Source organism: Acomys minous, assembly GCF_964271855.1.
Source record: "Acomys minous genome assembly, chromosome: 2".
Classification (NCBI taxonomy): Eukaryota; Metazoa; Chordata; class Mammalia; order Rodentia; family Muridae; genus Acomys; species Acomys minous.
Window position 1 is genome coordinate 7,289,815 of NC_140484.1, and position 26,044 is coordinate 7,315,858.

General features: G+C 47.1%; 1 protein-coding gene across 3 annotated transcripts in view; it reads right to left on the reverse strand.

Annotated features, from left to right (window-relative positions):
- Positions 1-26,044, reverse strand: part of RBM20 (RNA binding motif protein 20) — a 198,760-nt gene that overhangs the window by 32,334 nt on the left and 140,382 nt on the right. For 2 of the 3 annotated variants that reach the window (XM_084772578.1, XM_084772577.1), the window contains exons 2-7: positions 20,288-21,383; positions 18,825-18,886; positions 16,972-17,063; positions 16,288-16,385; positions 4,380-4,523; positions 1,926-2,057 (exon numbers count right to left, since the gene is read on the reverse strand). In XM_084772578.1, coding sequence (XP_084628704.1) covers positions 1,926-2,057; positions 4,380-4,523; positions 16,288-16,385; positions 16,972-17,063; positions 18,825-18,886; positions 20,288-21,383 — 1,624 coding nt within the window. The remainder of the gene's footprint in view (positions 1-1,925; positions 2,058-4,379; positions 4,524-16,287; positions 16,386-16,971; positions 17,064-18,824; positions 18,887-20,287; positions 21,384-26,044) is intronic. The other variant, XM_084772579.1, reaches the window with a different exon arrangement.

Genomic DNA, 26,044 nt, shown 5'->3' on the forward strand with positions numbered 1-26,044 from the left:
AGCAGAGGTGGTGGGGGGAGGGTATGGGGGTGTGGGGGAGGGCCAGGGGTGGAGGAGATGGGGTGGGGGGGCATGGGGGGCGGTAACTCACTGACCATTACCCATCTCTGCATATGCTGACTTGCTGGAATAGTTGTCCTTGCTAGAAACAACTACTCAGCCTTTGTCTTCTGACATCAGCTCAGGATTAAGGGCAGATTAAGGCCTGTTAGTTGTGAACAAATTGAACCCTAAGCAAAGATAGAAATGAATCAGAAAAACAACAACAACAAATCCTATTAGTTGGAGCAGTAGAAAGCATAACATGAGAGGGAAGGTTTAAATACCAACATGGCAACAGGTTACAATAAACTCAGACAGACCAAGCGTCCTAGTTAAGAGAACAACAAGGCAACCAGAGGACACAAAATAAAAGGAAAACACAGGCAGATGACTTGGAAGAAGCTTCCAATCAGCAAAACCAGAGCCAGTAAATATATGGGAAAAAAAGTATCCAACCTTATACACCGTCAGGAAAACTGAAATTAAAACTCTAGTAAACCAGAATACTGCATCTACTCCATGGCCAAATTAAAATGGCAGACAAACTAAACTTAGCAGGACAGCGAACTGCTGAAGCTCCTCACAGGCGACTAGGAGAATGCTGTGCTGTGACTGTGCGCCTAGGAAAAGCTCACCATCACCTGGTAGGGTTGAGATAAGCTGGCATGCTATCTAGGAAATCCACTCCCGGTGATCCATGTACCGGCTGGTTAGATGCCCATGTGCATTTGTACCATGATAACACGTTTGACAAGTAGATTAGCACTGGCCTTAATATCCCAAACTGAAAACAGGCCAGATGTCCATCAGCCATAGGATAGATAAACAAATGGCAGAGCCATGCAACATTTTATAGAACAATGAAAATAGACAAAGACAATAAAATGTTGGACAGAAACAGCATGACAGTGTGATTCCCTCCATGAGATGTTTAAAGATGAGCAAAGGTCAACTCCACCAGTTAGGGAGACATGAACATAAAGGAACAACACAGAAACGATTGTCCTCAGGGCAAGGAGAGTGGAGAAGGAAGAGCTGAGCATGAGGAGGGTCCCAAGGACTTCTGGGTATTGCCCATATTTTATTTCTTAACTTTCATGGTGCTTTTATGGGGTGTATGAGATCTGACTCAAATTAAATTGCAGATAATTAATTCTACCCACATTATATTACTCCTCAAGGGGAGGGGGAAAAAAAAAGGAAAGGAAAAGAAGAATGCAGAACAAGCTAAAACAAAACCAAAGCCCACTTTGGGACTGACTGAAGGCATCTGAGTTCTGAGAGCGGTCCAGTCAAGTGTTGGCCTAGAAGGATGTACACAGGCTTCAGATTCCCATGGAGGATGGAAGAGAACAAGAGACCGAGGGGAATGCTGGAGGAAGCAACAGTGATCAGAGGTCTGAGTGCGCGGAGAAGACCTGCATTCAAGGGTGGAATTACCCTCATCAAACGTTCCCTCCCTTTTCCTCCTTCCTACTCCCGCCTTCAAGGCTTCTGTGGACATCTTTCCCTCCAGAATCCTCCTAGCTCCCAACCAGTCTTAAGCGTCCCTTTCCCCTTGTACTTACCTCAAGGAAAAGCTTTCCTCTTTGTATATTGTAATTTATTTATTGAGAATCTCATACATATATTTTGATTATGGTCTTTCCCTCCCCCAACTCTTCTGAGGTCCTCCCCCCACCTCACCCCACCCCGGCTTCAAGGAACAATTTTCTCGACATATTGTAATTTCCACTTCCAAGTGGTTTCCTCAAGAGCGGTGCCCAATCTCTTCATTGTTTCCCAAGTTCCCCTTCCCAAACAGCACTTGGAGAACTGCCTGGCGAGCAAGAGGGCTCCACTGATGCTTGCTGACTGACTGACTGAAGGAAAGAATGCTGTACCTTCAGCTGCAACTCCTTGTACCTCTTGGACATCCGAATGAGTAACTTCTCACCATTGATCATAGCAGACTTTTCTTGGTAGTACTGGACCATGGCCTGGGCAGCTTCTGTGTAAGCCATCTCTAAGAAAGCCTGGGTGGACGGTAGGACAGACAGTGGGCGTGGCTTCAGTGACCGTAAGAACAATCAGTACCAGGGATAATTCCATGTTGCTAAGGCTTAAGAACAGGTGGCGTGATCAATGGGAACAAGCTGGAATCCATCTAGGGTGGGGGAGGGGACTGACTGGAAAACCTGATGTTCTGGAAATGTCCTTTATCTCGGCCTTCCCGTTAATTATACGGGTTTCATATGTTAAAAAAAAAAAAAATAATGGAGCTGTACCATGAAGACAAGTATACTTTATGCACTTGAGAGTATCTGTTTTATAGCTCAATTAAAAAGAAAAAAATCAGCACAAGAAAGAACTCTCTTTGATGCTCTGCGTTCAAAGAGAACTTTTTATTAACTTCACCAAAAGAGCTCATTACAGGATGGCTCCTATCCTGGTTTCCATGGTTACCAAACACTACTCTTAATTATGTATGTCCATCCTGAGTTACATCATCCTATGGAAGGCCCTCTGGGATGGGAGGGCCCATTAGCTCACAATTCCCACGTGGGCTCTTGCTCACATGGCCTTGGGTTGCCTTTTGGTGGTGGTAAAATCAGGCAACAGACGCATAAGCCCAGGGGGCTACTTGAGCTCCCATTTGTCTCATTAAAAAGAAATGTATTTGAAAACTCAGATGCTTGTAAGTCCCTGGGCTCAAAGCTGCTGTGACTTAGAAAAAAAGAAACCCCTGATCATATGGACAAGCATATTCCTTCTTTATTTAGCTGCTCTGATTACAGAGAGAAATGGACTTTTCCATTCGATCCATGTAGCAGTTTTTGGTTTTTTGTTTTGTTTTGTTTTGTTTTTTGAGACAGGGTTTCTCTGTGTAGCCTTGGTTGTCCTAGACCTGCTTTGTAGACCAGGCTGGCCTCGAACTCACAGTGATCCACCTGCCTCTGCCTCCCAAGTGCTGGGATTAAAGGCGTGAACCACCACGCCTGGCTTATGTAGCAGTTTTTAATAGACTGTTTCGATGGACTTGCCCATTTACCCAGTAGCCATTGGTGCAAATCTGTGGCTGTCAGAATTTCAAAGTATTTTTGGTTTATAGTGGTGTGGACTGATGCTGGTCCCTCTATGTTGAGGTTTGCTATAGAGCAAAGACTAAAGCAGCCTCCCTCAATGTACAAAGGCCTAAGCGGAGTTCTCGCTATGAGCCTCTAGTCTTCCCCCTTTTCATTGCCTCATCCTCTCTCATTTACTACCTGACTTCAGATGCATAGTTTTTTAAAAATTATCACAGTGCTGTGAAGTATATATGACAAACAACTCATAATTCTTCAGGTTTTTATTTCAAATGATGCTACCCGCTTTTCTAAGGTGTCTTGCTTAAGTTAAACATCAAGTACATTTACATATCAATTTTCAAGTGGGGAAAATACTAATTTAGGTAGCCTTGCTGCATTACTGCTAAATTTACCTAACTCCACAAATCTAGCCAGCACAGAACCCCTGAGATGAACGCAACAAACAGCCTGGCTCCAGGCTGAGGAAAGGAGACCAGGCATCACCTGCTGTGGCTTCCGGTTCATATCCGGGAAATGACTCCTCATCTGCCCGTCTTTGCCTTTGTAAAGCAAAAATAGCCACTGAAATAAAGGCAATGGGGGCTAGAGAGGTGAGTAGGATGACCTGAGTTTGGATCCCTGCACCCATGTAAAAATTAAGTGTAACCCCAATACCTCGGAGGGCAGAGACCAAGAGCATTGCAAGAGCTCACTGCGTGCTTGCCTAACTCCAGGCTCGGTGAGAGATCCTCTTTAAAATATATGTGCATATACATACTGAGACAATATATATATTGCTCAGAATCGTAGGGTAGGACGCCCCACATCTTCCTCTGGTGTTCTTAGACACAGTAAGCCTTTATCAATTCCCCAGTGCTCTCCTGCTAGGTGACTTCACATATGGACACCAAGAACAGGTTAAAATGTCTGCTCCCAGGCAGTTCTTGGCTGGTCCTACTCCCAGGCAGTCAGAAGTAATCAGCTTAGAAACTAGGACTGTATCATTAGCTCAGGAGATCCACCACAATGCAATGATTGGAGGTCTGTCGTCTCCGACTGGAGGCCAATTGCCTTTCCTATGTTAAGGAGCAGCCTATACCAAAAGGACCCATTCCCTTCCAGGCAATTCACAAAGGCCTATACCCCCAGCACAAGCAATCCCAAGGCTAAACCTCTGTGCCCTGTCAAAGAAACCAACTGTGCCTCACCTCTTCACATATTAAAAAAAAAAAGTCTATAGTCTCCTTCTCCACCCTGTGGCCAATCGTGGATCCTACAGAGGCAGCCTACCTGGTTGGTTGACTTCATGAGGATGTAATTAGTGACCTTGCCAAAGGGCAGCCCCAGGTTAATGACGTCATTCTCAGTGCAGCTGCCCTCTGGGAGATTGCAGATGTGCACCACTCGTCCAGCACCTTTCCTCTGTGCAAACTGCTGGGGACAAAGAGCAGGGATGAGACTTTAACAGACAGCTTTTCCTACGCCTGTCCAGACAGTTCAAATGGCCGTCTTCCCCCCAGATGCCCGCAAATGGTCATTTATAAAAACCAATCAGAAAAGAAACACATTCACAGAGACACACAAAATGTCAAGCTTATGCCTTCTAGCCACAAAGAAAGTTCGTATTTCCAACAAGTATACAAGGATGGGGAACATCTAAGGAATTGGGCATATCCATATCAGCTAGTGGGAGTTGTGTGTTGACACCCTTTGAAAATATATTTGCCAGTTGTGGTGGCTCACACCTGTAATCCCAGCACTTGGGAGGTAGAGGCAGGAAGACCTCTGTGAGTTCGAGGCCAGCCTGGTCTACAAAGTGAGAAACCCTGTCTCAAAAAAGCAAAAACCAATCAACCAAACTACACACACAGATACACACACACACACACACACAGACACACACACACACATATTCTCAATACTAAATAAAACTTAAAATATATATAGGCCATGATCCCAAGAACCCACTTTTGGAAGACTGCGCGATAAAAATAAAAATGTAAATAAACTTAAAGGTACATGTGACAAGACATTTACTGAATACTTTATGGGGTGGGAAAGTGTCCTGGGAACAGCCTGCATGTCCAACAATTGAGGAATGCCTAGGTAAACGCTGGTTCAAGTGTACAGTGGAAAACTTCATAGGCATTAAAAGGAAACCAACGTGCTGGTATGGAGTGTTTTTAAGACAAACCATCAGGTGAAAAACAGGTTGCCAATATCATGCATAATATATGTTGGTTTTGTAAGGTAAAATTGTAAGGAAAGGAGAGAAAACAAATATGGTTAAACTTCTGGCGGTGAGGGACAGGAACATAAGAGTTAATGATCACCACTTCTACAATTTTGAATGTTTAAATTTTTGATTTGTTTGCAATGAAAAATTTAAAGGATATCAACAAAGACAGAAAGGCATAGAGCACACGTATCAACCTGTCGAGGCGGGTTACTCTCGGAGAAGAACAGGACAGGGTGCAAGGACAGACGTGCTGAACCTGTTTGAGATAGTCCTTATATTGTCCAACTTACGCTTGAAAAAAATTCCATTGGATGAAAAAGAAAAAAAAAAAGATGACAGAAAGGGACTTGGAAACCAAATATGGGTACCCAGATATTCGTGGCACACACACACACACACACACACACACACACACACACACACACACACACACACATACAAGTGACGGCTTTTCAAAACATTTTTCAGACTTAGGATCCTTTTTTCAAACATAAACCGGTTCAGCAGCCAGATACACTCAGCCAGTAAGAGAGGCTGTTCTGGTCATACTTGGGAGTGCTGAGCCTTGCCGCCCCTCCACCCCCCTGCCCTCCCTACTCCGCCCCCGCCCCCCTCCCAGGTAGGCCTGAGGGCAGATCTAAGGAACAAAGCTTGCAAGCCAGGACCTGGGTCTAACTCCAGCTCCCAGAGGAAGTGTGTCCATTAGCTTTGGTCAAACTTCCACAAAACCCAGACTCTAGGAACCCAGGAATTAGGAATTATGCACCAACCTAATTTGGGAAAGAAGGGTGTGGTCTTCCAAACCTAAACCGGTCTAGTGCCACCGCCTACAAGAGCAGTCATCACTTTCTAAAGCAAAGTGAATATCAGCATCTAATTATGGTCTGACTCTGCTGAGGTAACAGAAAGGAAGTATTTCAGGTTTCATCCCTAACAAGGGTTGGTACTTAGGAAACACTTCCACGGAAACCCCTCATTTGTCTCATCTGGGCTGAGGACAATTAGAGTCAATTATCGTTTCCTTTTACGGTTCCACCTTGAATTAGATTAGCTTCAGCTGCCCCTTCTAGACTCCACCCTCCAGACCTCCCACAGCGTCAAGCCCTTTCCCAAAGGGGAACACTGATTCGGCTTGTGACTCAGGGGGAGAACCCACTTTGCCCACCCGTGTGCAAGGACTCTCCACAGCTGAGCCTGGGTAGCAAAGACTGAGCCCCATCCGTACAAATGGAGGGCTATTAAGAGCCAGGGCTGGGACCTCCTCTCTCACTAGGATGATCTGAGGCAGAGGCCCCTCCCCATCCGCCCCCCTGGCGTCCCACCCCAACTCTCAAGGGAGCAAAGCAGCAGGTTCTCTGAATTTATCACCAGGAAGGTTAAGCCTGGGCACTCTGCCAGGTCTACTCTCAGCTCCGCACGTTTCTGCCCCACGTGAAGTTGCTGCAGCTAGCTGAAGTAACGTGGGCTTAGACTACACAGGCGCCGACATGCAGAGTGATTCCGGGCAGTTCCTCTCCCAGCCTGTCCGGTTGCCTAGTGACCGCGCACGAGAACCAGCATCCCTGCATTGTGTACTCTGGCCTGAAAGGACAATTTAAGAGGTCTTTATCTGAACCCAGCAAAGTAAGCAGAACACTCCGTCGGAGAGCAACCCCCAAACTGCCTGTCACCGAAAACCTATTCATGCTACGGACTTTCACACCAAAGGCACTGAAATAAACTCAATTTTAAAGGTCCAGTCCTGAACCCCTCCCTACAGTCTAGACAGGAGTATAAATGGGCTTTTATTGATGCTGTGAGAGATTAGTATTCTTCTAGTTAATTATCTCCATTCGGAGATTCACAACCAGTGAGCCTCACACGAGTTTCAGATGTTTTTCTCAGCCTGGAGGCTAACGACCCCCTCACTCGATGGTTTTCTAAGTGAGCCACGAGATGAAACCCTGAAAAGCACTGTCTTCACAGTTGGCTCGGAGTTCTTATGTAAATTAAATTCCTTTGCTGATATTTTATTTTGAAAACTCTAGCTCACATTCTTTACTATCGCGTTTGTAGATATTAAATACAGCTTAGACTCAAATCATATTTGATTCATTTTTTTAGAGTGAAGTCATAGTTATTGTTGCTATATTCTTGAAACCACTTATGTAAATTATTATTTGCCCAATTCCCTATGAAAGATCGTACTGAGGAGGGGGTGGGGCCGCCAGAGGGAGGAGGGAGGCTCCCCGGTAGTACATCTACAGTGACCTTTGATCCCTGAGGACCCTGACAACTGCACGTGCCTCTCAGCAGGCAGCAGGATGCTGTATAGCAATCCCGCTTGCCTTCGGTAATTAGTCCTAAGTGGTCTTTGGAGTTAATGACACAGCAGTCCTCCCCTCCACTGGAGGGAATACCTTCCAAGGCCCTCAGTGAATCCCCAAACCACAAATAATACCAGATCCTGTATATACTAGTTTTTCCTTCACATACATACTTATGATCAAGTTCAATCTATAAGCCGGGCATAATTAATTAAAATTTTAATAATAACAGTTATAAACTATAACAATTATGACAATGTATCATAATAAGAGTTACTTAAAACTTATGAATTGTTTATGAAAATTCCATTTAATATCCTCAAACCTCAGTTGACCTTGGGTAGCAGAAACTGCACCAAGTTAAACCAGAGATGGAGGGCTACCGTATTATGGGCATGGACGCTAAACAATACCCTTCACATTCTAACAGCTGAGGTCACACTCTACTCTAATGATTCGGCATCAAATTGAATACGGCTTAAGAATGCCTCCATACTTCAGGATCCCAGGAAACACTGCAATCTAACTTAGCATGTAAAATAACTGAACACCTAACTTTGGAGCAAACAGCCAGGTCTCAGCCAATTACAGGCAGTTTACTGATGAGCTCAGGTTCAAATAAGGCAAACGCCATCAGCCTATTCAAACACCTTCCCTGCCCCCAAATGCTGTTTGCTGTACTGGGGACTGCTGCCCTCGAGGCTGTTCTGGTGCTAGGTGATGCTCAGCTGAGCCCTGTGAAATTCCATTCATCCAAGCTTTTTAAAAAATATTGCTTAAAATGATATTTCTGTGTCTCTGATTAGTAAAAATGGGTAACTGGGAAACTCATTAACTTTGACAGATAAAAATATTTCCAAACATGGAATGCACGTGGGTATTTGAAGTAGGAATGACAGAGGGGAAATTAGGCTTTAACATCTGGAGGCTTCTGTGAGAACCTGAGTGTGAGAGACAGAGCACCTGGGTTCCCATCCCAGCTACCGATCAGGAGTGTAACCCATTTCCCTTTACGGTCACCAGTGTCCTAGTATCTGGAACAAGGGAGGTGACCATATGTCTACATGATAAGCATTGTGCTGGGTTCCTTCACCCACTTTCCCACGCATCTGTGCATCTATTTATCAGCCCCTTCTCACACCCGTCATGCCCGACACCTGGCTAGTGTGGTAGGCATGAGAACACCATCGACCCCACAGACATGGTCCCTTCCATTCCGAATGAAAAATAACTGCCTTGTCATCTTTAAGCTTGAAAATCCAGGGCCTCCCGGAAGCGTTGCCAAGCAAAGCCCTAAAGGACCTTCCCTTGACAGCACAAACAGGAACCTGGATCCTCCCACTCTGGTGTGGCCAGTGTACCAGTTAGCGTCCCACTTGTCCCCGCTTTCCCTGTGACCAGCTGTGTCCCCGCTTTCCCTGTGATCAGCTGCTCAGCCACTCGTGCCTACAGGCTTGTTCACCTTTCAGCATGGTGCTGGTGATTCCATCCTTACAGTGTGCAGATGCGCTCCCAAGGGCCAGCTCGGAGTTTATCAGCAGCCCTGCTCTAAGTGTGACTGCTGCCGCGGTGCCAAGAAAAGGGTGAAGTGAGGCCGGGCTGTGGTGGCGCATGCCTTTAATCCCAGCACTGGGGAGGCAGAGGCAAGTGGATCTTTGTGAGTTCGAGGCCAGCCTGGTCTACAAAGGCCGGGGCAGTCAAGGCTACACAGAGAAACCCTGTCTTGAAAAACAAAACAAAACAAACAAAAGAGGGTGAAGTGACAGATACATTGAGATGCACCTAAGGACATACGTATCTGGGGTCTCCCTAGAGGACACTGCTATGTATAGTACATGCTTTACTGACACCAGACACCAGGGCAGGACAGTAGGAAAAAGACTATACATCTGGACCCCTGTAGCCCTGAGCCAGTTACTGAATTTTTCTAGGCCTGATTTTGCTTGTCTTTGAATCCAGGAGAATAAAGTCAGTTCCACCGGCTTAGTGAGGAGATGTAATGCCACACCTTAAGTGCTTCAGTTTAATATCTGGCCTCCAGGAGGCTCTGCAATAAATGCTCATCTCCTGACTTCCCCAGCTATGGAGGGGGGTGTTAGGATGATCTTGGACTGAAAAAGAATATTGCCGAAACGATGTGAGAGGATGTCCATATTCTTAGGAAATCAAAATGAACAGTGTCCAAGCTATTCTTAAATGATTACTCAGGGAAAAAATGCCTATCAGACAGACAGACAGACAGACAGACAGACAGACAATGAGACACAGAAAAGAATGATGAAGCAAATGGAAGAGAGAAAGGAATACTGAATCCTGGCAAGTGTCACACGAGAGTCCCTTACATCTCTTTTTTTCTTTTCTCCTTTCTTTCTTCCTGTCAGTTTGGAATATATTATAAGTATCAAAAAATTTTAAGAGGCACTCTGGGGTAGAATCAGATGGATCAAGGTCATACTTGGCTCTTACTAGCCTGTGCTCTGGCTGTGAGGTGCTGATGGGTTCAGTTCACACCCACCACCCGGCTCTGCTGCTGAGCTCCCAGGAGACACAGATGTGACAGGTGCACTTGGAACTTTCCAGCCCAAGGTCAGATCTCTTAAAAGAGCTAAGGTGTCAGGGCTGTAACCAAAGCCCTAATTACCAAGCCCAAAGGACAATCCTCCTCCCCCTGCGAGGCAGGCTCTAACCTCAAATGCCCCCATGTGGGCTCCAGCCTGCCGGGGCTGCGCAGTTGCCTGGTGCTGCTTCTAATGCATCTTAGGATGGATGGATCCCAGACGTCTCAGCTTACCCACAGATCTTTTATAGCTGGGTGGAAACGTGAAAAGAGCGAACGGGCTTGTCTCGGAAGGTTCTGAGACCTTTCAGTGCCCTTTGGTGTAGGTGGAAGCAGGCTCTGTGTGTGAGCTCAAACACCTCAGAGTTATAATAAGGACAGAGAAGCTTCTGGAGTGTTTCCTGCAGCTACAGGTTGCAGGTTCCACCTTCAGTGAATGATTTCTGGGCTCCAACTGGATATCTTTGGGTGACCTCCTTTTTTATGGCAGAGTCTCTGGGTATCTGTAGGGTGTGTGTGTGTGTGTGTGTGTGTGTGTGTGTGTGTGTGTGTGTAGTGCGCATAATGAGAGGGAAAGGACAAATGCTTATTTCTCACAATGGTGATGCTGAACAGAACATGCAGACAGAAGCAGGTATGGATTCCATAGCTGTGCATCTTGAATTGACTTGGAGGGTAGGCACAGACGCTGTTCTATTGATGTGCTGAAACAGTTTGCTAAGAATACTAGGTTTAACTTAAAGTAAATTGCATTTGTCTGTGGCTATTAAATTGTTCCCTTTCTGGGAGACTTAATCTAGTAAAATTTAGACTCATAGAATGTTAAAACCAGAGACCTGCCCAGGTATTTTGGAACAGGTCTTTAATCCCAGCACTCAGGAGGCAGAGGCAGGTGGACATCTGTGAGTTTAAAGCCAGCCTGTTCTATATCGTGTGTTCCAGGCTAGCCAAGGATATGTAGAGAGACCCTGTCTCAAAAAGAAAATAAGACCAGACTGGAGAAATTGTTCAGTGGTTAAGAGCATTGGCCACCCTTGCAGCAAACCTGGTTCAATTCCCAGCATTCTCAGGGCAACTGTCTGCTGTTCCAGGGGATCCAACCTCTCCTGGCCTCCTGGGCACTAGGCATGCATATGGTGAACAGCCATACATGCAGGCAAAATGTCCATGCACATGAAAAGATAAAAGAAATTAAATTTGTTTTTTAAATGAAAATAAAGATGGTAAAGTAAAATGTGATCTGATTTTTAAAGTACCTTTTCTTGTTAAACTATCTATAGATCACAAGTTGTAGCAAATTTAGCTTGCCTTCTGTTTTCTCTACAAAGTAGGAATATATAAACATACATATATATATATATAGTGTATATGTATGTACACACGCACACATATGTGTTAGAATTGTTTCTATATCATGGTGTATTACTTTTGTAACAAGAAAAAATAATAAAATATTTAAAAAATTGAAAACCCAGAAAACAAAGCCCACCCAGTTCTTCTGTCTCCTTTATCAGTCTTTGAAAATGCAGGCTGGTGATTTGGGCTGAACAGACAGGCGCAATGACAAAGCTAGGATGGCAACAAGAAGGGGACAATGGTGTGGATCACATTAATCTTCATGCACAAAGACATGGGGAGACAGTCGTGCTCTGCGCCGTGGATTCAGAGGGCATGGCAGGACAGATAAGTGTTCTAGAAATGGCCAGCAATTGGAGGGACAACCTATGCCGTAAGCCTGTGGCCGTCTATGAGCGTTCTGCTTTCCTCAACCTCTGGTTCCTTATTTGTGAGTGCCTGGAATGCCGGGTAGAAAGCAAGATTAAACTGATGTACATCATGCTGGGCCTAAGAGGGCCGTCTGGGGCAGTATCACTAAACAAATGCGAAGGTGACTATAAATACTGCAAGATGGTTTTACAGATACACTTAGACAAAATATGTCTTTAGTGGCTGCGAGAAACCTATTTACAGCCTGAGGAGTCTGGATGGGCCTTCTAGAAACCTGATTACTCTGTTTATGACAACTCAGACAGCCAGGAAGAAGCCACAGCACTGTCAAATAGCTCAGCTGGACTGAAAAGCAACACCTGTCTCTGGCGCCCCTGGACAGAGTGAGAGGGGCTGGGGACACACACAAAGCACACGCCGCTAGCTAACGAACACGCAGGGAACTGTCACTGCAGTGTCCTGCCTCCATCAAATTAAACATGCAGAGCAAAGACTCGGCCTAGGGCAGACACAAGGCAAGTTTAAGTTCAGCCCAGTGGCTGCCAGACTGTTTGCTGCAGCAGCAGATGGCGTCTATGGTGGCGTTAGATGCTGTGGCAGTTCGGGCGTGTTTTGCACTCTCGGTCTTCCAGCCCCCTGTGTCACTTGTTCTCCTGCTTAGAAGCAGGAAGCTTTCAGAGTAGCAGTGGGTTTTTGTTGTTGTTGTTCCACAAACAATAGTGGCTTCACTGTGACAGAGTCCTGGTTATGTCTGGTCATGCTCAACAGAACATGTTCCTGGAAAGATGTGCGTAAATGGACTCAGAAGAAAAGGCCTTAGTATAAGCCTGAGGCGTGACTGCAAAGAGAAATGCATCATATCCCCCATGGGATCTCCGAGGTGGGCTGTAGGTTTGAATTTTTCCAATAAGCATATATTGTGTAAAGGCTCCTGGGTGCTTACCAGAGCCTGGCACAGTCTCCTTTGATGAGTTTGATTGTCTTTGGGACATATGTGTAAGTAGGGGGCCCGAAGTCGATGACTGCTCTGAAGGGCAGCCCTGAGCCTCCACAGAGCCTGTGAAATCATTTTCAGGGGCAGCTCAACTCCTCGGCCTGTCTTCTCATGGCAGCATTTTTGCATTTCTGGTTTCCCCAAGGAGAGATATGCCTGCTTTTGATTCCACTCTCCAGAACTGCTAACTGGCCACAGCACTTGACAGAACTCCAGTCAATGATAGCATACTGGTGATGTAGGAATTGGCGGGAGTTCCTGATCCCCCAGATATCCTTGGGGAGGTTCATGTGACCAGCAAGACATCATGAAACTTATGATGATAAAACCGGTCATATGACACTTTTCCCCTTCAGTGGGATCTACAGGAAGCACTCCAGTTGCCTGCGTCCATCCTGGGAGATGTGCTGCAGTGCGGAAGAGCCTAGATGTTCCACAGTACTAGAATCTTCACTCTGTTCCGTGGCTGCCCACAGCTAGGTAGGTCACCCTGTCACCCCTAAGGATGCCTCAGCCACTTCTCCTCCTGAGGAGCAGCCCTCTGAGAACCTGGAAGTAGGGCTGTGTTGTTCAGTGGTAAGGAGTGTGGGCTCCCAGATCTATGTTGTTTGGGCCTCAAACCACCTCCATTTTCCAGCACTGTAACCTCAGGAAAGGTACCAAGTCTCTCTTGGCCCCAGTTTCTCAACTGTATAATAGGGTAATAACAGGACCTACCTATGGGGCTGCCTGGAGGACTACATGAACCAACATGATGCAGAAAGACTAAGAACACGGAACTACGGAGGTGTCAGCTGTAGTTTGTAGCCCCTAGGATCTCCATCTCTTACTAGCCACCTGTGTAGAAAGCATAATGCTTTATAAACTCCTCACCTCTGGCCATTTAGGAGATGTGGTACTCAGAGATTGCTTTGGATTAGCAAAAAAGGTCAGAACCATAATCAACAGCACATCATCGCATGGCTTATGTTTGCTGGGCTTGTACATAATTTAAAGTGCTTCCATGGAAACCTCAAATCATCTAAGGAGAAGCGGATACAACAAACAGGCAGCTGGGTGTAGCTGCAGCTAGCACAAAGCTGGTCTTCCACCGTTCTGGGTAACCACACTGTGTAGAAGGACTCACTGCCCAGTAACGACTACCGTTAGCTCTGTACAGGATTGTGTGCAAAGCGTGTCACACACACCATCCATGCACGTGATAGACACTCTGTGGTCTATTCCAAGCCTCACTCTCGGCCTTGAGCACAGGGCTGGAAGGCCAGGCGACATGCCAGGAAGTAAGGCATTCATACAAACAGGAACAAGCCATGGGGGAAACTCAGCAATCTTTCCTACCCCTTAAAGTCATCATTTGGAGAATTCCTGCCCATATTTAAGGAATACCATTTTAGAGAAGTGAAATGGCCTGCCTGTGGCCACACAGTTGTCTTCTCCAGAATGAAGACAGGAGATTTAGGTCTGACTCCTAGGCCATGTGCTCAGTGGTCCGCACAGGAGGGATGACGTCTGGGACAAACTCAGAACTGCCCTGCCCACGTCTCCTGCAGCCTCTTAACTTCCCATAAGGGGCTCAAAGGGCCAAAGGGTCAAAGGGTCAAAGGGTCAAAGGGTACCAGCTGTCTGTCTTGAACCCAAACCTCAAGGTGAAGCCCGTGTGCAAGCGATGGCCCCAGGCTCCCTGTCACCCACTCCAGCCTCCTAGCTCGGGTGAGAACAAATAGTGGGAACCACAAAACATGAGCTTCCAGATAAGAAGTCTGTCTTAAAGGGCCACTCCTCGACAGCGTGTGTAAACAGGAGTGGAAAAATAGACACCGGGGCCAGGCGGGCCTCAGGTTTGACCATGACTGTTGCGCAGGCTGCTTTTCTGATGTTTTGTACAGATGTACCAACATGTGGAGGGGACAGCACGTGGAGGCCTTCCCAGCTTGTGAGAAGAGAGAAAGAGGCTGCAGACACTCTCAGTGCAGGTCAGAAAAGCAGAGGCAACAGCTGAAAGGCTCACCAGGCGCCCGCTGGCAGGGCTTGGCCACCTGCATTTGTTTTTCAGCAGGTTTTGATGGCACGTGGATGCCAAAGAGAAAGAGGATGTTACAACTACAGAAAAAAAAAGACGAATCCTTAGGGCTTTGAAGTATTAAAGTGCTTGTTACAGAAAAAGCAAATAAAACTAAGGACAGAAAAGAAAACCCAGTGCAGTGGCCAGGAAGATGCCTCAGCTAGCAAAAGCTGTGGACTGAGAGCTGCCCCCTCCCCAATTACATAAACCAGTCAGGAACCTGACAGCGCAACACACACACACACACACACACACACACACACACACACACACTTACATAAACCAGTCAGGAACCTGACAGCGCACCACACACACACACACACACACACACACACACACACACATACGCACACTTACATAAACCAGTCAGGAACCTGACAGCCCACCACACACACACAGATACACACACACACAGACACACACACACTGACACACACACACATACACACACACACACACACACACACACACACACACACACTTACATAAACCAGTCAGGAACCTGGCAGCACTTGTCACTTTCTCTGGCTCAAGTATTAGAATCACACTCTCAGGCAAAAGGATCCTCAGCAATAAAATATTAAAAATTATTTTGAGGGCTAGAGAAATGGCTCGGTGGTTAAGAGCACATCATGTCAGGCAGTTGTGAGCTGATGCCTCTGTGGGCCTCTGTGGGCACTCACCTACACATGCCATACACCGACACAGACACATACATAATAATATGGGGGGCCATGCTAAGACAGGGTTTCACTTTGTAGCTTTGGCTGTCTTGAGCTCACTAGGTAGATTGGGCTGGCTTTGAACTCATAGGGCCAGGCTGGCTTTTGGCTCCCAAATGCTAGGACTAAAGATGTACACCAACATATAAAGCAATACATTTTTAAATTAAGAACTTTTAAACTGTAAAAGCATGTGACTCCCCCCCACCCCCAATCACTGTGAAATGCTAGTCAGTAAGTATCTTTGATTTTGGGAACTTAGGCACAAAGCTTGGCACTGTGGCTCATGGCAGAATTGTGAGTTTGAGGCCAGCTTGGTCTACATGGTAAGTAGGACGCCAGGCAGGGCACACAGTGGGACCTATCTCAACAGACAGAGAGCAGCAAAGGGACACAGCGCATCAGCTTCTGTGTTTCAACACTAATAGGGTGGATTACACACCTCCCGGCCTCTGGCTACGGATGCTTTTTGAATGACATAAAGACCCAGCTTCATCTCAGCCTCTGCATCTCTCTGGCTAGATGTGGCTGATGATGTGAACACTTTGAGGATGATGAGGAAAGCAAGAGAAAAAAGCTTTCATACTCACATTTGCCCCAGAGGAAGCTGAAGGAAACGTGGGATTTGACTGAGCAAAAGCCCTTGTTGGAATGGCTGCGTACGGTGTTCCAAGACTCGAGGCATAATCTGAATGATGAATGACACCAAATTAAAAGATGATAGATCAATAGATAGATGGATAGATCGATAGACAGATAGATTTTTTAAAAACTAGCCACAAACTTGACTTTCAAAATTCACGACTGGGGAGAAGGCTGGATTGGTTGATGCTCGGCTTCAGGCCTGAGGACCTGAGTTTGATCCCTAGAACTCACATGAAATAGCAAGCGTGGTAGCATTTGCTTATAATCTCAGTGTGCGGGAAGCAGATGCACGCATGCACGCACGCACGCATGTACTCATGTTTCATACGCATACGGGAAGAGAACACTGTACATTTTTTCTTGCTATATTTGTTGGTGTTTGGCATGATACAACCCCGGGCTCACTGTAACTGGCACAAATGAGGGTCTGAAATATCCCTGAGAGCATTGTCAGTACTTGGGGGCGGGGGGGGGGTGGGGTGGGGGTGGGGTTTGGGGAGGGCGGATCTGCCTGTCCACGCATGCGCAGGAAGCTCGTATCAGGGAAGACCTGGGTCTCAGCGGTAGAATATAACCCCAAGGACTATGATTCTGCCGCAAGCTGCTGCGCGAGGGCATCTTCCACTCACCCTCATTTCCAGTGGGGTTATAAACAGCTGTGCTGTTTGGGGAGGCACACAGTGTCCCCTCTGCCGAAGCAAGTATACACCGGAGGCCAGCACTAAAGCAGAATGAGAGAAAGAATCAGTTGTTTCTGCAGGAAGTCAAACAAACAAACAAACAAACAAACAAAAAATGACTATATGACCCCCCAAATTTCTGCTCCTATACCCAAAAGTTGAAAAAAATATATGCTGAAATAAAAACTCATGTGTGGCTGCTCTCAGCAGCTGCCATCACCATGGCGGAACGTGGAAATGACTCTTGTGTCCATCAAAATGTGAGTGGGTATGCTGAATGTGCTTTTAATATATTTAATATTTCAATAATTTAATATACTAATAAATAACATATTGCTTATGTACTATGATATAGATGAGCATCCTAAACACAGTAAGTTTTAAAAGCCAGCCATGAAAGGCCATATACTGTAGGATTCCATTTACCTGAAATGTCTATGAGAGGCAAATCTGTAGCAGATCAGATTGGTAACCCAGGGTTACGGCAGGGAGGGATGGGCGTATGGTAGTGAGACTGGCACAATTGTGGATGTGCTAAATGCTGCTTAGCTGTAAGCTTTAATATGGGTAAAATAATGGGCTTTACCACAATAAAGAAAAGAAATGCCTTTGTAAAAATTCTTTTAATTGTGGTGACATACTATGACATGAAAGGTACTGTCTTAGCCACATTTCAGGGCACAGTTCTGTGGCACTAAATGCAGCCAAGCTGCTGTACAACCATTGGGCCGCACCCAGCCACAGAACCCTTCGCCTTATAAAACTGAAACTGTGCCCAGGAAACAGCAACTTTCTGCTTCCCCACCAACTCCAGCCTGTTTGCTTAGCCTCCACAATACCTCACCAGAGTGGAATTTTACAGCTCAAAGTTACGTGTCAGAATTTCCTTTTTAACACTAAATAACATTGTACTGAGCGAGCAGTCCCCATTTTGTTTATCGGTTCCTCCTAGTTGCTTTCACTTTTTAGCTAGCCTCTTCCCACGGATCTCTAAGGTGAGCCTTTGAGCCTTTACCCCAGGATCCGTTCTCACCGTGGCAGTCAGCATCTTGTCTGAGAACCCTGTGTGTGTCACTCCTTCCTTTAAGCCCCAACCAGCTCCAATCACACTCAGACCAACAAAACAACAGGAGCCTTCATAGCAGCCCAGGGATCAGACCTAGGACTCAGAACTTCCCTGCTCCCCCACCCTGCAGCCTGCCTCTCTGTCTCTGTCTCTGTGTGTGTGTGTGTCTGTCTGTCTCTCTGTGTCTCTGTCTCTGTCTCTCGCTGTCTGTCTGTCTCTCTGTGTCTTTGTCTCTCTGTGTCTCTGTGTCTCGCTGTCTCTCTGTCTCTCTCTCTCTCTCTGTCTCTCTCTCTCTCTTCTTGTGCTGGTCAGACTTGATATCACCCTGCACCCCAGGTCCACATCAGCCACACGGCCTTCAAACCTCCGAATCCAGTTCGGTCTGGTGGGAATGACCCTCCCTCATAGGGCCAGCTCTCCTGAGGCGTCCTCAGTGAGGTATCACCTAGATGTTCCGTTTGCAGTGCAATCTGCCCGAGCCATGTGTACATGCGCACAGCCCTCCTGCCCCTCCTATCCACCCCGTCTCTGTTTTGCCTTCTGGTTAGCATTTGCACCAGGAGTATGAGCGCATGTGTTTTCACTAAATGGAAGCTTCCAGGTGGCAGAAACTTCTTCCTCTGCTTGGTTCCCTGCTGTTTCCCTGTGCCCAGCCCAGCACCTCACCCTGCTCACCCCCCAAGCATGCTCACTTGCTGAGCACGTCCACAGGACTATGCACACAGACAGCTCTTACCTTTCAGAGAAGAGCAGGCATTTCTGGGCGTGCAGCTTCCCTTTCACATGCAGCTCCCAGTCCTAAGCCAGAAGGCGAGAGAAAGGAGCAGAGCACTGAGTCCATGGGGAGGCAGAGGGAGCACCGAGGCTGGACCAGCAAGGACACCTCATCTGCATCTCTCTCCCTGTGCCTCCCCATTCTAGGTGCTGCTACCCAAACGCCAGTCTCTCTTGTCAACTCCTTAGGTGCCTACCCTGTATCCAACTTAGATGGTCACCCAGACTGGAAGTCCGATTCCCTTGTCTCCTCTCCATACACCCCTGACCTACCTATGGCCTCACACTCTTCCTCTGCACAGAGAAACTCCACCCGGTTCTTTCTGGTCCATGGTGAGTCAGGAAGCCTCAGAAAAGACTCTGTGACCTCCAGCATCTCTCAGCATCACTGCCCTCGCCAGCATCTCCAGCATCCCTCCAGCATCTCCCAGCATCACTGCCCTCGCCGTGCGGCAAGGTGTGTCTCAGTCAAGTCACACCTGGTGACGTGACCTGAGCAGCAGTGAAAGACACTGTATACTCGGCTGCCACTGAGGAGGAACTGTATTATACTCTGGGACAGATAGGGTGGGAGAGGGCTGGCATGACAGCAGGCTCAGAGAGGGCCCCCTGAGACTGAATCTCCTCTCCGTTGCTCTCTGGCTAAGTGGTCTGGCAATGACAGCATCTACCTTATCGGGGCAGGGTGGCACACGCCTACAACCCCAGCATCCAGGACGGCAGAGGCTAGCCTCAGCTATATAATGAGCCTAAGATCAGCCAGCAATAAAACAAGACTCCCATCTCAAAACAAAATAAAGCAAGAACAAAAAGCAAATTCAGTCTCCACCTCATACAGTTATAACTGGCAGAGGAAAGAATTTAACGTGTGTTGGCTGTTACATATGCTTTACTGGGGCTTTGAAATATTTCACTGCATTTATCAGTGCACCTTGGAGCGAGCATTCTGCTGTGTAGGTTCTTGTTCTCAGCAACGCAAAGCACAGCACTGCCCTGGGGAGGCTTGGGAGAAGTCTCGCCCTCCACACGGCACATTTTGGAGTCCTCTTTAATGGTTTGTCTAGGTCTATTCTAAAAATTGCTCTTTTGTCCTTGCTTGACCCAGAATTCCACCTTTCTGCCTTTCAAACTCAGTACAATGTATATATTGAAGGAACTGTGGCTTCTAGAATGTCCAAAGGAGAAAAATCCCCAAAGGGAAGCAGGAGGCCTCTGCCTTTTCATCTCTAGGAGAAGAAATCTCCCACCTGCTTTAAAGCAAGGGAAGGGCCCTGACACAATTCTGAAGTTCCTTTGGGTTCTACAACCTATGCTCTTCATAAAGGGCACTGATGACAAGTTTGGTGCCCTAAGACCCGGATGGACTCCCCTCTTAGAAGCACCTAGAGTCCATAGTTGGGCCCCAGCCTTTCTTGAGGAACTCACCTTCAAGTCAAACACTTTCTTGTCACAGATGCTGCAGATATGTGGCAGGTGGAGGGGAGCCACGCCGTGGAAGTCATTCAGTTCGTGAGCCTGCAGGGGCCTCACGGACAGCACAGCCTGGTCCTCCTTGGCCCGCCGCCGGGAGCAGCTGAACCCCTGCTTGCTGTTGTTAAGCCGAACTCCAAAGGCAGGAGGGGTCCTGTCTGAGGTAGGCTCCTCGGGGTCATATAGCTCATAGGGCTGGCTGGTGGGTGTAGCCCACAAACTGGGGCCTGTTGTAATATCGGGCTTGTTTTGGCCAGAGAATCCAGGGGGGCTGTCCCACTGGCTGTTGGTGCCTTGTAACAGCCCACCAACTTCCCCTTTCATGCCCCCAGCCTGGTCAGCTGGAAATCCACCTACCACATGTGACCCTTGGGCACTGGGTCCATAGAAGTCTTTAGGGAAGGCAGCTTGTCCATCCTGCCCTGGGTGGCCATAGTGCCCTTCATAGGTCACACTGCCTGATGCAGTGGCTGAGGCCGAGGCTGGCAAGAAGCCTGGCTGGCCCTCCGTTTCAGAGCCATAGGCCTGGCCAGGGTTGGCCTTGCCATACTCATAGAACCCTGCCGTAGCTGGGGTAGGCCCAGCCTTCCCAATGCCCAGGATGACTGCTGGCTGGGCGGGGGTCTGAGACATCACCCCACTGAAGGGATGTACTACCACAGCACTGGGGGGCTGGCTGGGGATGTTCGCAGAAGGTCCCGGGCCTCCTCGTGTTTGGCTTGGAGGTGAAAAGGCAATTGCATTCGAGGGAAACCGAGCACTGGGTATGGGGGCAGCATGCTGGGAAACCCCAGCAGGGCCATGTGGGGTGCTGAGCACAGATGGATGCCTCAGCTGGTTGAAGAGGGGCTGGGACATGGCCACTTTGGAGAGGACTTGATTCAGGACCGTGGCAGCTGCAGTGTTGTTGGTGACCGCCGTCTGTGCCAGCTTCAGCCGATGGAGAGTGAGCTGGGCCTGCAGCTGGGCCAGCTGGAGGCTGGCTGGAGAAGGGAGCAGAGGGTTCTGGGTACTGACTGAGAAGGGACTCTTGTCCAGGAGCTTGGCAGCACTGCAGGGAGACAAGAGGTCCACATGCACTGCTGGTTTTCAGTGAACGCAAGGGGCTGCATTTACATAGCAGTGGCCCCTTCCCCATGTAAACAAGATCCTGCTGCATGCGGCCTACACACAAGCGCTCACATATTAGGAAATGTCCAATAGGAAAGACCACCTGGCAGACGTTCAATCTCCCTCGTAATTAGAAGCAACCAATACAAAAGAATATTTGCCTAGCAAAGTCTCCAAAATTAAAAACACAGATCCATGACACAATGTCAACTGGGTGTGGTGGCTCTAATCTGCAGGATAGAAGAGTTGAAGGATACCTCTATTTTGAGGCTAACCTGATTTATATAGCAAGCCCCAGGCCAGTCAGGGCTGCATAGTGAGATCCTGCCTCAGAAGAGCAAAACAAAGAAAATGACTTAAAGTGAATTGCAGCCCACACTCACATATCTTTGATAAAGGTGGTTTGGAATACATGGTAAATGCCATCACAGTCTTTGACTCAATAATTCAACTGTGAAAATACCTCCTAAGGCAAAACTTGATAGTTGAAAATGTCCCTAAGACATTACTTAACAGTAGAAAATTGTAAAAATCCGCTAACAGGGAGATGGATCTTCAGCTGAGTAAATTACGATAAATCTACATAACAAAACTTAAGTATCCATTTTTTATTATTGTTTAAATGTATACATCATTATTGTAACATTCAGAAAGTTGTGCCCAGGGCCAGTGAGAGGCCTTAGTGGGTAGAAGGATCTGCCGCTAAATCTGACAACCTGAGTTCCAGCCCAGCCCCCACACGGAGAAGAACAGAATTGACTCTCAAAAGTTGTCCTCTGACTTCCACATGTATGCTATGATACATGCATGTGCCTGCATCATCATCATCATCATCATCATAATTGTGGAGATTGTGTCCTGGTACCATACATAAGTTTTAAGACCATCATAGTATGACAACTCCCCACTCCATCACTTTAATGACATGAGAAATCCCATATGCTCCTTGGCTTGAAAAGTATGCACAGAATGAACTGTATATATTTATGACACATATTTTCATCCTAGCCCTAGTTTCAGATCCAAAAATAACAGGATGGCTTTTACGTACAAGTAATATATATAACAACCAAAAAACGTATAAATGGGGGGGGGGAAGAATTAAATTTGTAGTAGTAAGTGTTGGTCAGTTTTCAAAGAAACTTATGAGAAATGGGAGGATTCCCCTGCCACATGCCTTTCTTGTGACCTGTGTCAGTTGGCTATTGTGTTTCTGGGCAAACCAAGAATGGGCTGTCTATAAACGGGGTGGGCTTTCCCGGAGAATCTGCTATACGTAGTTTCCACAGCTGAGGCTTTTGGCTAAAGCGTATTTTCTGGGTCTTAAGTTGCTCTTGTGGGAAGTGGGCGCAACCAAGAAAAATGTTTGGGATGCTGGTGAAATGGAATTCTGGGGCACCTGGATGAGGCTGGATTGACGGACCAGGCAGGCTGCACAACCAGTCTGCTTATAAAGGGTAAGCTGAGAACGCACAGCTGCGGCACTTCAGTCTCCACTGTCACGAGCACTGCGCAGTAAAAGCTCAAAGATGGTGAAGCAGGGAAGGAGGGAGGCAGGGAGGGAGGGAGAGGCAGAGAGGCTGGGGTGGGTTGGGGTAAGAAGAAAAAGGGAGACAAACAAGGGTGTGATGCACCACAGCTCCCTCTCTGAGGCGCCTTTGAGGAAAGGAAGCTCATGCTTAGGTTTGTCTTGGAGGAAGTAGCGAGGAGGCCTGAAGGAGCGTAGGAGCGTCTACTAGCATTTACTCCAGAGGTGCTCCTGGGATCGGTGTGAGCTTGTTGGATCCTCAAGTCTCACACAGGTCAAGGGTCACACAGGTCAAGGGTCACACAGGCTAGGTCATTTGCATTTCAGTTTTGTAAAGCAGGAACCTAGAGTTCTGAACACCCACTGCCATTGAGGAAAGATGGATGAGCCTGTGGGGCTGGAACCCCAACCAGCAGTTACAGTGGGAACTTCCCAGCCTCTTTCTGCATACATGCTCCTGGTCTGTTCACTTGTTTTGTTTGAAGAGAGAGCCCAGAATATGAGGCACACCCACACTTAAGTACAAGAATAAAACACACTGCCAAACCAGATAAGAATGACTTTGTGTTTTCCATTTTGTATGAAGAATCAAAAACTTTCTGCAAGTCTTCAAGAGACACCCAGTTAGCCGGCGTGCTGGGCTCTGAGGTTTGCTGAATCTGCTAACGGTATGGTGGACCTTTTGCCCTCTGGGGAGTCGTGCTGATGGCATCCAAGCTTCCTGAGCCCTTGTGTGGCACAGCACCAATCACGGCAGCAACAGAGTGAAAGGAGGAGACGGTCCTGTCTGATGGAGGGTTATGACATATGTACTATTAGGTAGCAGAGCTTTAGAAGGCTGGCTCAGCTTCCTCCAAACCCGCTCCCCCAGGCTTGTCCACCTCACAGACTGTCCTTTCTAACAAGGTGTTAATGAGGTGCCAATGTGGTTTCCTTGACCAAAGGAGCGCAAAGTTGGTTTTGTTTTTCCTGGAGAAGTCAGCTGTGTGTTTTTTAAACTTGGATTCTGGGCTGCAGCAAATTCTTTTTTTTTTTTTAATTATTATTTTTATTTTATTTTATGTTTGCTTGTTTATTCCCAAGACAGGGTTTCTCTGTGTAGCCCTGCCTGTCCTGGAACTCTCTTTGTAGACCAGGCTGGCCTTGAACTCACAGAGATCCAGCTGCCTCTGCCTCCCTGGGTGCTGGGATGACAGGCACCCGGCTTCTGCAGTGAGTTCCGGGTAGAATTTTTATTCTGGGGTGTTGAAAGTTTACATGAGGAAGAGTCGTTTCCCAACAAGGGAGCCAGCCCTGCAGCATGTCTGCAGGTCAGACATGGGTATGACCACAGAACCTAGCTGCTCAGACCCGGCACACGGCCAGACCAGAGCCTCAGAACCTCACCATTCGGATCTGGCACAAGAACCAGTTTCTCTTCCCAGCTTCTGCTTTATCTTGAAATTTCTTACTGTCCTCAGCTTTATTCAACCATACACAGAAATGATTTCATACAAATTATCCACATAGACCATCCCTTTTAACCTAAAATCTTAGATGAGAAAAAAGACTAATTAGTCTATTGAAGAAAAAAAAAGGCCCTAAAATGCTTAGAGTAACCACCAGGTTCGGTGTTATTACTAGTGTAAAAGTAACTTTTATTCTCCTGATATAACTGTTGTTTTTATTTCTTCAGATGATGAGATGAAAGCCATACCCAAGCTGTGCAAACACATGACTTGGGCTGAGCCCAGAGCATTTCCTTCTTTTTCCTAACTAACCCTAGACCTAGACCCTAGACCCAGGTCTGGAAGCTTCTGTAACTGTCCATCCTCCATCTGCTTACCTAGGCCTAGAATGTTTTCAGCCTCTGAGGCCTAATGCTGAATAAACTCACCTCTTCTAGCTCTTTCTGAACTCTGGCTGGCTGGTTCAGCTCAGCTGTTCCGGCTCAAACTCCTCTCCAAACTCACTGATTCAATCTGGCCTCTCAGCCTCTGACTGAATCGCTCTGCTTGACCTCGTACTAGCTTTGGCAGTCTGCTCTAGTCTTCTGGCTCCTTCTCACTCTCCGGTTCATTCTTTCTGCAACCTGTGTCTGTAAAACTGTCTCGGTGAAACTGTCACACACACCACGCACTACCCTACTACTCTACTTTTCTCTCCCTATGTTGCTACTCTTAAGTAGCCTCTCTTTCCTGTGCTGTTCTTCTGAGAGCTGGGCGCATCCTATCTCTGGTTCATTCTGTCAGATCTTTCTCTGATTCATCACTTTGTCTGCCCCTCAATTAGACATCGCTTTCTTTTTTTTTTTTTTTTTTTTTTTTTTTTTTTTTCTTTTTTTTTCTTTTTTTTCTTTTTTTTTTTTCGAGACAGGGTTTCTCTGTGTAGCCTTGGCCATCCTGGACTCACTTTGTAGACCAGGCTGGCCTCGAACTCACAGCGATCCGCCTGCCTCTGCCTCCCGAGTGCTGGGATTAAAGGCGTGCGCCACCACGCCCGGCTAGACATCGCTTTCAAACATGCTTGCTTCCTTCTATAAACTAACCTTGCTTTCTTTGTTTGGGATTGAAGCTGGGTACTAACAGTGTGTCTGTAATCCAGGGCCTGTCTGCATTTCAGCCGGATCACTTAGACCTGGAAGGTCTTTGCATGTGATCCCTTGCCAGAGCAGCCATGTTATTGGACTAAAATTCCTCCACACCCCTGTAACCCTAGCACTTGAAGGACACAGAAGGATCAGATGACTCCAGGCTAGTGTGGAATCCTGACTTGAGTTTGAAGATAGATTGGGTACATGAAGTCTTCTGTCTTAAAAGAGAGAAGAAAAATGGAAGAAAGAAAGGGAGGAAGGGAAGGAAGGAAGGAAAAACAAAAGGGGAAAGAGGGAGGAAGGGGGGAAGGGAAAGAGGAAGAGAGGAGGAAGGAGAGGAGGAGGAGAAAAGGGGGCAGAAGGAAGACATTAAGATGTACTGTGTTCCTGGAGTGTCTATTTCAAGGCTTTACTGCTGTTTGACGAAGGCCCCCACAGCACGAGGCACGCCCACACTCCAATCCGAACACAGACACGCTTCAGAGCCGATGAAGATGCCTGT